This window comes from Tribolium castaneum, chromosome 4, assembly GCF_031307605.1.
Source record: "Tribolium castaneum strain GA2 chromosome 4, icTriCast1.1, whole genome shotgun sequence".
In the NCBI taxonomy this organism is placed as follows: domain Eukaryota; kingdom Metazoa; phylum Arthropoda; class Insecta; order Coleoptera; family Tenebrionidae; genus Tribolium; species Tribolium castaneum.
The window spans coordinates 1,152,730-1,165,256 of NC_087397.1; the positions used below are offsets into that span (position 1 = coordinate 1,152,730).

The 12,527-nt window shown below is 37.8% G+C and overlaps 1 protein-coding gene across 1 annotated transcript; it reads left to right on the forward strand.

The window, feature by feature from the left end:
• The first annotated feature begins 684 nt into the window (after nt 1-684).
• On the forward strand, nt 685-11,571 carry LOC658024 (fatty acid synthase). Its single transcript, XM_008192134.3, has 15 exons — nt 685-1,005; nt 1,056-1,424; nt 1,473-1,711; nt 1,759-2,184; nt 2,232-2,363; nt 4,025-5,239; nt 5,291-6,118; nt 7,179-8,063; nt 8,110-8,289; nt 8,337-8,716; nt 9,826-10,505; nt 10,553-10,812; nt 10,860-11,093; nt 11,142-11,375; nt 11,426-11,571. The coding sequence occupies exons 1-15, from the start codon at nt 726-728 to the stop codon at nt 11,531-11,533; spliced, it is 6,450 nt and encodes a 2,149-aa protein (XP_008190356.1). The 5' UTR covers nt 685-725; the 3' UTR covers nt 11,534-11,571.
• Nucleotides 11,572-12,527: the final 956 nt, after the last annotated feature.

The following is a 12,527-nucleotide window of genomic DNA, read 5'->3' on the forward strand; positions in this document are numbered from 1 at the left end:
GAAAAAGATTGATTCTCGCAATTAGTTCAATGTTCAGACTTAAAACATTTCGCAAGTTTTTCAGCAAAAATTGAATTGTTTCCAAATTTCTGTTTTTGTTCAACTTTTTGTGACACCTATCAGGAAATATGATAGTAGCGATGACCTTTGCTAACAATGGAAACTAAACAAACACCTTTAATGTACCTATGAATAATTTCACCAATTAAATTAAATTTCAAAACATTTTTTCGGACTCTGCATGAACCACTAAGAAATAAGCCATCAAAGTACTTAATTAGGCATGTTTCAGACTCTAATTGTTTATTTCATTGGAGGAAATAACTGTATTTCATAAATATGGAATTGTCTTTCAAACAAAATTCAGTACGTCAGCCATCAGTTAATATTAATATGTAAAAGTCCGGGACATTCCTTCAATAGACAAAATAAAGTTAAAGTTTCAATAATATTTCTGTTTCATTCATTTTGAAGCACCCTTAATGTTCATTGTTCTCTAACATTTTTGCACCGACTTCCGCTTGGCTGGACGCTAGCGAACAAATTACCAAATGGTTACCGACACCGGTATCCTGTTTATTAAATAATTTTGGCCATTGTATTCAATAAGGTGAGGTTCAAGGTGAAGAAGTCACCGATCACGCAAATGGCCTAATATATTAAATTTCCCTATAAGTAGTCATTACACCACAAAAATTTTCTATTATTGTGTGTGCGGTCTGACCATGCATTTCGTAAAAGACGACGTTGTCATTTCCGGCATTGGCGGTTACTTCCCCAAAGCTTTGAACATCGAAAAATTGCAAGAACACCTCCTCAACAATGAGAATCTCCTAGAGAGCCGCTGGAAGGCCGGCGAGCGCGGCGTTTCCAATAAAATCGGTGTCGTCCCAACTGAATATTTCGACAATGCTTATTTCGGAATTCATCGTCAGCAGTGCACTTTCATGGACCCCATGCACCGACTCATCCTTGAACGCACCTACGAAGCGCTCATTGACGCCGGTAATTAATTCCAGTAGCAATGAAGACACAAAAATTGTTTTTTATGATAGGTGTTAACCCGAGCGAGGTTCGCGGTAAAAGAATCGGTTGTTTCATGGCTTCGTCTCTCGGAGAGAACGATAATTTGTTTCTGGAGTCTGTGGTGAGCGGGTTTGGTGTCACTGGACACTCTAGGGCTATGATGCCAAACAGGGTGTCCTACTGGCTGGACCTTAAAGGGCCAAGTGTTGCGTATGATAGTAACTGGATTGGAGGTATAGAAGTGGTAAGGTTGGCCTATGAAGCTATCAAAACAGGTCAATGTGAGGCGGTTTTGGTCGGAACCGCTAATTTGGCCCTTAATTCGGAGTTCCAATGGTTGTATAATGACATGGGTCTGTTATCGGCTGATGGTAGTACTAGGGCGTACGATATTGATGGTGAGATGAACCACCAAATTTTGGTTTTAATTGAATAAATTTAAACAGCCCAGGGTTATGCACGAAGCGATGGGGTTGTCGTTTTGTACATCCAACGTGCCAGTGACGCTAAACGTTCCTACGCCAGCATTGTCAATGTTGCCACTCAATTTGACGGCAACCGGGAAGGAACTCTCTTAGATATAGACTCTAATAACATGGCAGAATTCATTAGCGACTTTTACAAGGACATTGACGTTGATCCGAAAGACGTTGAGTTTGTTGAAACGTACGGAAGCGCCCTTAAAGTAAGTTTCAAAAAATCTACCAAAAATTATTTTAATCAAAAAATTAGGAAACCGATCGTAAAGAACTAGAAGCGTTAGAAAAAGTCTATTGCAAAAACCGCCAAAACCCTCTCCTTATCGGCACCGTCAAGCCCAACACCGGTCACAGCGAAGCTTCTGCCGCGCTTTTCAGCATTGTCAAAGTTTGTATAGCCATGGAGGCCGAGACAATTCCGGCAACAATCCAGTACCAAACGCCAAATCCCGAATTAAAACCGCTCCTTAACGGGAGTATGGAAGTGGTGACACAGAATCGTAAATGGGGGGTTAAATATGCCGCAGTTAATGCGATTGGTTTGGATTCGTACTATGGACACCTCCTTTTGAAAGCCAATCCCAAAAAGAAGGTCAATGCTCAAGTTCAGGACGATATTCCAAGACTCATACTTGCGTCCACTCGAACTGAGGCTGGGATTAAGGAAATTTTGCAAACTGTAATAAACAACGCGAATTTATGGCTTGATTTATTTGTGGTTTTTAGATCAAGTCGCGCGCAACGATTGATCCTGAATATGTTAAACTCATCCAGGATTTGTATTCTAAACCGATTTTGGGGCACTTGTACCGCGGTTATACGATTTTGGGGGCTGAGGCCCCGAAAGAGGAAACTGAGGTTTGTACTGATTTTTCGTTAATTCGTAAGTCAATATTTGGGGTGTTATTAAACAATTTTTAAGTGCAATAATAAGATAAGTCCATCAATCGTTTTTTCTACAAGTCTACAAATTAATATTAATTGTAAAGTAATATAAATTTTTTTTATGAATTACAGCTGACATTTCGTATTTTTAATAAATTTGAAGACAATATTTATAAAGGGGTGGTTTTTATTAAACAATAATGTTAAAGTAGAGGTTCGGTCTGGCTCTTGTGGTTAAAGGTGTTTCTATTTAAAAACAACAACTAAAAAATATAAGTTTTGTATGTATGTGAATTTTTCCAGAAATTTTCTTCCTTCTTTCTTATTAAAAGAATATTAATATTAAAAATATAAAAATATTAATTATTTAAATTGTAGGACTTCTAGTGTTATAATGATGTTTTCGAGAAAAAAAAAACATTAATTTGATTTTTTTTATCATTTAATTATCTGGGGCTAGCAACATTTTTTTACGTATTTTTGTGGCAGACAACATTTACCTAAGCAATGCTTGTTCTCAGATGACACAAGGTATAACAATTTTTTGCAGCTATTTTTTGTAGTAATTAATTAATTTAATTATAAGTAATAGAAAAAAATTGAAAAAATTTTCAGGCATTGAGGAAAATAGGGTACCCAATATTTAATAGAAAATGCTGAATTTTGTAGGATTATTTGTTTTAAAGATATTGTAAAAATAGACCCTGAATAACTCACCAAAATTTTTTTAGATTTTTGTTTTTGCTGCTTTTTTTTATTTATTAATTGGGATAATGGAAGTATAAGAATGATTGTAAAATTGTCCCTTAATAAACGCCTATTCTTTATTTATACTATACATTAATTAGTAATAATCTAATAATACATTCATAATTAATATAATAAAAAAAAATTCTTGTTAGCAAATACTACGTTAATATTTTTGTCCAAACTGAAGCACTTCATTTCTGGCGCACATTATTGCTATAATGCGTTAAATTTAATATTAAAAAATGTAGATATACGGTAGTTTTTTACTCTTTTTTATGCTGAAAAGGATCTTTCTTAGTCAGTAATCGCTTTATAAGCGAAGTTTTTCGCGGAGATTCTACGTCAATATTTTTCTGCTTCAATTTTTTTAGTAAGTCCAAGAGTCCATTAGATGAAGGACCTATGTAAATTTGAGTGGACTTTATTTCTGCCGTGGCCATAACTGACAAGGAGCTTAAAAATCCGAATTTTTCATTAATATCTAAATAAAATAATGACCATATATTTATTTTGCTCTGACCAACACACAATTTTATTATTTCTTTAAAGAAAAAATTTTTTTCTGAAACTGTGCGCCCCAAGCGAGCTTCTTGTATAAAAGCATAAAAAAATTAAAACTTCTAAGGGTAGCCACCCCTAGTATCCTGTTCGCTGGAACGCTTAGTAGACACTTACGTTAAAAATAATTTATTTTCAAATCTCGAGCTTAGAGAGAACTCTTACATTTTTTTATCACGATCTTCCGGACTACAAGTTATGTGAAAGTAAGATTATAGGAAAAAAGGCATTATTAACGAGGACAAAAGTTAAAAAATAAATTCTGCGTTTTATAAAAAAAATTATTTATTCATTTTTCAAACAAACATTACACCAATTTATCGTAGTACCATTTGGGCAACAAGCGCCAAATTTGGTTCGTCTACTCTGGGATGGGCAGCCAATGGAGCGGCATGGCCAGTGACTTGATGAAACTCCCAGTTTTTGCAAACGCAATCCACAAATGCCACAAAGTATTAGTCGACAAAGGCATCAACTTGCTTGAAATCATCACCAGTAAAGACAAGACCATGTTCGACAACATTTTGCACTCATTTGTGGGAATCGCCGCAATTCAAATTGCCTTAACCGACGTTTTGCGGGCTGTTGGTATCGTCCCAGATGGTATAATCGGGCATTCCGTGGGCGAGCTAGGGTGTGCATACGCCGATAATTGCATGACGGCCGAACAAATGATTTTATCGGCCTACTCCCGCGGGAGAGCCTCACTTGAAGCCACCCTAATCCGCGGCATGATGGCTGCCATCGGCATGGGGTACCAACAAATCAAAGACAAGTGCCCCCCGTCCATAGAAGTCGCGTGTCACAATGGCCCCGACAGCTCCACAATCTCGGGCCCCACCGAAGACATGGAAAAGTTCGTCAAGGAGTTGCAAGACCAGGGGATTTTCGCCCGTCTTGTCAATGTTTCCAACATTGCCTACCACAGCAGGTACATCAAACCCGCTGCTCCAGGCCTCTTAAAATACCTCAAGGAGGTGCTCCCCGAACCCGTGGCCCGCTCCTCAAAGTGGATCAGTACCTCCAACCCGGAGGAAAACTGGGAGACGGAACTGGCCAAACACTCCTCGGCCGAATATCACACCAACAATCTCCTGAGCTCGGTTTTGTTCGAAGAGGGCTTGAAACACATCCCTAAGGACTCGGTTTTGATCGAAATCGCCCCACATGGGCTGCTCCAAGCCATTTTGAAACGCTCGGTCAAGTCAGGTTGTACCAACGTTTCCCTGACTCAGAGAGGCTCAAACAGCGGGGTTGAATTCCTACTTTCGGCGTTCGGTAAATTGTACTTGGCTGGTTTAGATATGGACATTTCTAAGCTGTTCCCGCCGGTTGAGTACCCAGTAAGTCGGGGAACCCCCTGTTTGGCGAACTTATCGCATTGGGAGCACAGCGAAGTTTGGAGAACTGGGCTTGAGGAGAAACTGAAATCGCTGTTCGGGGTGCGTGACTACCAAGTCACGCTGAACAGCGAGGAGTTCCGAGAGTGTGTGGGGCACCAACTTGACGACAAAATCATACTACCGTGCACCTCATACTTGGTAAATTTCCAAACTAATCGGCGAACTTTTATCTTTTATTTGTAATTTCAGAGCACCATCTTCGACATTGTCGCAAACATAAGCACTGGGCACAAGGAATTCATCTTTGAGAATCTCCACTTTAAGAAAATGTTAACCGTCCCGAGAATCGGTTCGGTGGCGCTTCACGCAATGATCCAGAAGGGAAGCGGCGATTTTGAGATAATCGCCGGGAACGACATTCTCGTAACTGGAACTTTGACATTCCCGAACCCGGCCGATAAATTCATGATTGATCCAATCAAAGTGGAGGTGTCTGACGACAACGTCCGCTTATCCGGGACAGACGTTTACAACGAATTCCAACACCGGGGACACAAATACAGCGGTCAGTACAAATCCATCAAGAGTCTAGTCGTGTGCGAAAACGGCTCAGTCAGCCTGGCACAGTGGAACAACAAATGGACCATGTTTGTGGAAGCCATGATCCAACAACACTTGTTCCAAGACGGCGAACGCTCGCAGCAAATCTACGTCCCGAAAAACATTCACAAAATCGTCGTGAACAAAGAGCTTTTGCCTAATGATAAAACCGACCTGGAGGTGCATTACGATTTTGCGACCGGGCTGATCACCTGTGACGGGATCCAGGTGGTTGGGCTTAAGGCTGTGCCCTTCCCCAAGGACCCGAAGGCAATTTCGTTTGATTCAATTGAGTTTACTCCCTTTAATTTGTCCAACTTGAGTATTGAGAACGGAATTAATCTCGCTCTTCAACTCACTTTGGACAACTTTTCCGAGCAATTTGTTACCACAATCAGCATCAATGAAATCGAGGGCAAGAACCCGCCTCTTTTGGAAAACATCCAGAACGTGTGCTCCATGTACTCGAAACTTAACGTAAGTAAGGCCAAAAACCAGTAGATAAATCGGTGGAAAAAATTCCAAAAGAATTGGATTTTTTTATGTTTCCTTTTCACTTGGAAAGACATATTTTTGCTATACGTTAGCCGAGTAGTGTCATTTTATTATTTTTATTTGAAAGACCCGTTTTTTTAACAATTTTGTATCGGCCTCGGTTTTGGAGTAAAAATTTTAAACCTTCGCCCATTTATTATTATTGGGTTTTAAATATTTTTTTTTATTTTTGCTTTAGTTTCTTTATGTACGTGTGTGTATGCTAGATAACAATAATGTAATTAGTTATTAATTTACACCAAAAAACGATTTTTTTCACAAAATTGTGAATTTCTGAAAATCGTTCGATTTCTACCCAACTAATTAAAATCTACACTGTCGTTATGAAAAAATTATCACTTACACCTATAATAAGTAAAGTAATAAGTAAATAATTAAATTAAATAATTAAATGCATTTTTAAAACCAATAAGAATAACTGACGAACGTCCGAAATGTTGACACTTTTACATAAATTATTTTTTTTATTCAGGTAACGTATTCATTAAATAATAATATGTTCTAAAATATGTTCGATATTTTGTTGATAGGTACGTACTTTACAATAACATAAAATCAAAAAATTGCACCAAATCATGTGGTTTTGATGTCAAATTACTTGTACCAAATTTCATCAAAATTGATTTTCATTTAGAAGTTACTAATAAAAAACAAAAATAATTTTTGACCTTTGGATCCTTTAACTTGTAAACCATTTTTTTGTTTTTTTTTTTCATTCTTTTAAAGCACATTTCTTAAAATAATTATTTATTGCCAGCCCCATAACTCGCTAATGGTTAATCCTACAAGAAAAATGCACAGGACTTTGTAGGAAATTTTATCAGCTTTAAGTATAAGGTATAAGTAAAAAAACAGAGAATTCATTTTCACCCCTTTGCCCTTGGGGACATTTGAAATATTTTTCTCAAGTCTGAAGAAAGCGTTTAAGAAAATCCAAATCTGTAGGAATTTTTTCCACTGATCGCCTTATTTTTGTCTCCAGAGCACCGTAACGTCAGTCAAAGACCCCCAAACTATAGACTTACAAGTCTCCTACCCCTTTTTCGTCGTTTTAAACGACACAATTAACGACGAAGTCGCAAAATTAACATCATCATCACACGGGTTTTTGTTAGTGCGTTCAAGCAAGCAAATCCTGGCGTACCCTCAGATCGCACAAGTGGCGCAATTTAGTGTTAACGGAGTTGAATACTCAATTTTGCGCCGTGCTAAAACCACCCAACCGCTCATTGTCACAGTGAAAGGCGACACTTTAAGCATCAAAGACTTGACAAGAACTTCAGCTTCATGGGTTAATGAATTAGATACGGCTGCGGAAGCAGCCAAAGCCAAGAAAAATAGTGTTTATCTGGTCTCGTCTTTAGTCCCGACCGAAGGCATGCGCAACTTTGTTGAAGAGTTGCTCTCAACACCTAAAATGTCCAACGTTCGGGTGCTTTTCGCCCTGGACAGACGTATCGGAAACGTTAATGTTAAAGACCCCCAGTTGCAAGAAATCTTCAAACTTGACTTGGTTTTGACGGTTATTAAGGACGGGACTTTGGGCTCGGTCTTGCCAGTGCCACTGAAACTCAAAACCAACATCCAGAACAATTTCGGCATCACTAGCAATGCGATCAAGGATAAAGTCATCAATTATGTCGGTATTAATTTGAAAGACGAGACTATTTTGCCAGTCAGTGAGAAGAAAAAAGAGTTGGGTAATATTGATTATTCCGGGGTTGGAACAAACGGGCAAAAAGTGATGGGTCTTGCCCAGCTTGACACAGACTTGTGCCAACTGGTCCCTGACTCAATTTTGTCCTGGAACGTTCCTGATAAATGGAGTTTGGAGGAAGCTGCAACCATCCCGCACGCCTACGTTAGCGTAAGTCATTTGACTAGAGTTTTGCCCGTTTTGATCCGTTTCTTAGGCTTATTACTGCCTGTTTGAGAAAGCCTGGCTGAAATCAGGCGAGATCGTCCTAGTTCATGCCGGTTGTACGGCCATCGGCTTAGCTGCAATTTCGATAGCTGCCAGTTATGATTGTAAAATTTACACCACCGTAGCCACCGAATGGCAAAGAAGTTTCCTCAAAAAACAATTCGATTGCGTAATTAACCCCATCCTGTTTTTTTTCAAACTGATCAATTTTTGTAGTTGAAAGACGAGAATATTTTCAGTTTGGAGGATTCAAGCTTCGAGCCTTTGATTCTAATGGCAACTGGTGGTGTTGGGGCTCATGTTATTATTAATTGCCTCTCTGGACATCTCCTCCAATCGTCAGTCGGTTGTCTGGCCGAGTACGGGAGACTGATTCAGATTGGTCAGCACGATTGTGAGGAAAATAACACAATCGGGATGAGCGTTTTTTTGAAAAATACCTCGTTCTTTGTGGTCAAACTTGAGAATATTTTCTTGGAATCGAACGAGGTTAAGCAGGAGATTAGGGATATGGTTCAGAAGGGCATTGAGAGTAAAACTGTGAGGCCAATTAATCGAAAAGTCGTGGAGCATTACAACATTGTGGAGATTTTAAAGTAAAAATTGTTTCGGCTTGTTCTAACTAGGAAACGAAACGAAATACAAAAAAATAGTACGGTAGAGTAAAAATTAATTTAAATTTAACCAAAAAAAGATACAGAAATGCATACTTGAAGTTCACAAACTAAAAATATTTCTATTATACACAGGGTGGTGAACCAAACTTATATTTTTTAGATGGAACACCCAATATATTTTTAAATAATTAGATTCTACCTAGAAAACTTTTAAGGCTCTTTTTGTTTCAGAATTATTCACTTTTTGAAAAATTACTGCAAAGACACCTGTGAATATTTTCCGATAAATTTACGACGGAATAACTTATATTTTGACTTTTACTTAAAGCGTGCATATAATGTACAGAGTGTTCCAAAATGCAAAACGTTGAATATAACTCATTTTTTATAAATGGAACACCATGTATTTGTTTACGTGCATCGGTAGCATGTTTGTTAAGCTTTCTAATGGTATGGGGTTTTTATAGCCAATTTAAAATATTTTTCGAGATAAAAAAAATTACTACAAGACAATTTCTTAGACTAGAATCTGATAAGTCAAATGATAATTTGACTGATATATAATTGAATTTCACTCATCAAGTATTAATAATAAAATAAATAAATAAAACAGTTATTAATAATACGAGTACAAAAACACAAACTTAAAGTTCGAGAGCTGTCATTATGTAACGAGCGTTTGCGAGAGCTTTAAACGTTTTGGCATAAGCTTATTCAAAATTTTTTTGTTGGAACATTTTAATTTAAAACACGTTGCTATCGGAAAAATGTTTCAAAATAATGTTTATAATCTATGATTTAAGTATTAAAAAGAAGGCTTAATATGTTACCAATAAAAAAATAGTTTATGAATTTCAAATAGATTTATTGGATAATGAAAACAAAATGGCAATATTTTAAATAACAAAAAAGTTATAGTTAAGATATAATCCGCCTGAATTTTTTTTATTTGCCTTTTGCTAATCGTTATTTAATTACCACTTTTTTGATAAATTCAATTCTTTGAAGACGTTTTATTTGTACGTCGTTTCGTTCCTAAGTTTTAAATATCCATAGTTCCGTTCTGTGGTACATAACAATGATTTCAGTTCGCTAAGTCAGTCCGGAAACGTGGGCAAAATCTTGATCAAAATCAACAACAACTTGCTAATGAACAAATTCATCCTAAACAACCCGTCTCAATTTATTTGCGACTCGAAGAGTTCTTATTTGATTTATGGTGGAAGTGCCGAACAATGGACGGACGCAGTTGAATGGCTGGTGTTCCGAGGGGCCCGAAAAATCGTAGTTTCGTCCGATTCTAAACCCCAACAAGTTTACGTCAATCGGCGCCTTTCCCTTCTTCAGAGTTGTTACTCTGCTGATATTATTTATGCCCCGCCTAAGGCTCACACCAAGGAAGGTGCCACCGAACTATTGACTGAAGTGTATCACTTGGGCCCCATCCATTGTGTATTCTCACTACCGGTGAAGTCAAATGATTCAAGAATCAGCAAAATCAAGCCAATCCAGTACATTGATAACGCATTAAGAACTATCGCCCCCAAAGCAATTCTGATCAATTTCGTGAACCACGCCGCTGGAATTTGCCAATTCCGGACCGAAGCCAACTTCCCCTCCTACCACATCCAGTGGCACAAGGACTTGGACTTTGGCGAAATAATCTACGGACTGGACGAGATTTTGACGTACAATGTGCGCGATATTCTGATCAAGAACGACAGAGTTAGCGATTCGCACCAAGAAACCACTCAGTCACTTTTCAAAAGTAAACCACACGGTAATTAAAACACGTAAAACATTTTTGTTTTGTAGAATTGACTCTAATTTTGCCCAACTCTTTGGAGGACTTTATCGAGGAAACAAAATCGGCCCCAGCTAAGCCACAACTGATCCAACTGCGCACGCTGGGCCCCCGTGAAATCAGGGAACTTGCGCCCGTTTTTATTATCCCTGGACTTTCAGGTTTCAAGGAAATGAACGAAATGGCCTTCCAGCTGTTGTACCCCACGTTTTGTGCCGTCTTACCTTCGACTCCCATGCCCATCAAAGAGCTGGCCCTTGATTTGGTCGAAGTACTAGTTTATTTAAATTGTGACAAAGTTTAAGAATGCCGTTTCAGCAAATAAAAAAAGTGTGGCCGAAAGGCGCCTACAACATCATTGGCGTTTCCTGGGGGGGCGCCCTTATGGTCGAAATCGCCAAAATTTTGGACAAGCAAGGAGCCAGCCTCCACCTCTATTTCATTGACGCGGCCCCCACAACTTTACAAGCCGCTGTTAAACACTTGGGCGAAAGCGCCACAAGCATTGAGACGAACTTGCTAACCCGTGTTTTGAAAATTAACGATGCTGAGGTAACACCACTTTAAAATAACTTGCCGGTGGTGTAACTCGTTTTAAAGGTTGTTAGAAAGATCGAAGAGGCGCCTGGTTGGGATTCGCGCATTAAACTGGCTTTGGACCACTTCGAGGGCCATTTGTCCGACAAAAAGGCGCTGGGGCAAGGACTGTTCACCTTGAAGTCGCACTTGCAAAACTTGTTAACGTTCAGCCCGTCTGAGGAATTAGTTTCGGGGCAAATTCATCTAATCAGACCGACCGGCACGAGCAAATATGATAATTGCGGATTAGTTTCGGTAAGTTTTGAGTTTGTGTGAGTTTGGTTTGGTGATTTTACGTGTTACAGTATTGCAAGCAAACGCCGCAGATTACTTTGGTCAATGGCGATCACTTGAGCATTATTAATAGTCCAGTGACTACGGAATACATCAACGAGAAGCATTATTTGATTTAATTTTTTCTGTAACTGTTTGAAATAAACGATTGGAGGAAGTTGTGTTTTTGTTGTATTGTTGGTTGCAGGGGTACCGTCCTGTAGTTTGACCGAAATCTCAAGGTTTTTGGTTATTAAAAAGCTCTGAAATATTGATGATAAATAAATATTTAATAAACGTGTGTGAAAAATCAATACACGGTTATTTCGAGATCAAGGCGTTGGATTATTTTAACTGCATTTAACGCGCTCTAAGTTTTATATTCCGGCAATTGGTTGTTTGTTTTATGTTGCATTAAAACCCTATTTTGTTTACTTATAACTCCTTTAAAATAACCTGCTTGTTCCTCACTAAACTGCATACAGTTTTGTAGGGAGATGCACAATTGTAAATATTTATCCAATTGTTGAATATTAGTTTTTAATTTAAATACGTCAGAAATTTTAATATTCAAGTTTTTGAAGCCTTGTGTTCGTTTATTTACAATAAAACAAAAATAAAATAAATTAGGACGTTGTTGTTTACAAAGATAATGAATGAAAACATGTGAAGAAATAATTAAACCCGGCGCATCCACCATATTTGCATTTTGTAGGTTTTATTTTTGCTGTTATTATGTGTAATTATTTCAATATTCGAGCGAATTTGCACACGTTTGAACTTACGAAACAGTAAAACAGCGCTGATATTTAGCGCACAGAGACTTGCTCTTTGTCGCTTCAATATTAGGAGAACATGAGACTTTTGTCGCACTGATTTGTAATTTTCTTGAATATAAAGGGAAGCTCTAGGTTATAAATGCAATTTTAAAAGAACATTTTAATCGGTTATAAGCACTCAAGAGAAACTTTGAGAATTAAAGATTAGTTATTATAAATGTATTCGTATATTTAGCCAATAATGATGAATGATTTTTTATAAAACGGCGGTAGATGTCAAATTCATAAACATACACATTTAATTATTATCTTGTTATTGCTAATAAAGTAGATTAAATTTATTACTTTTTACACC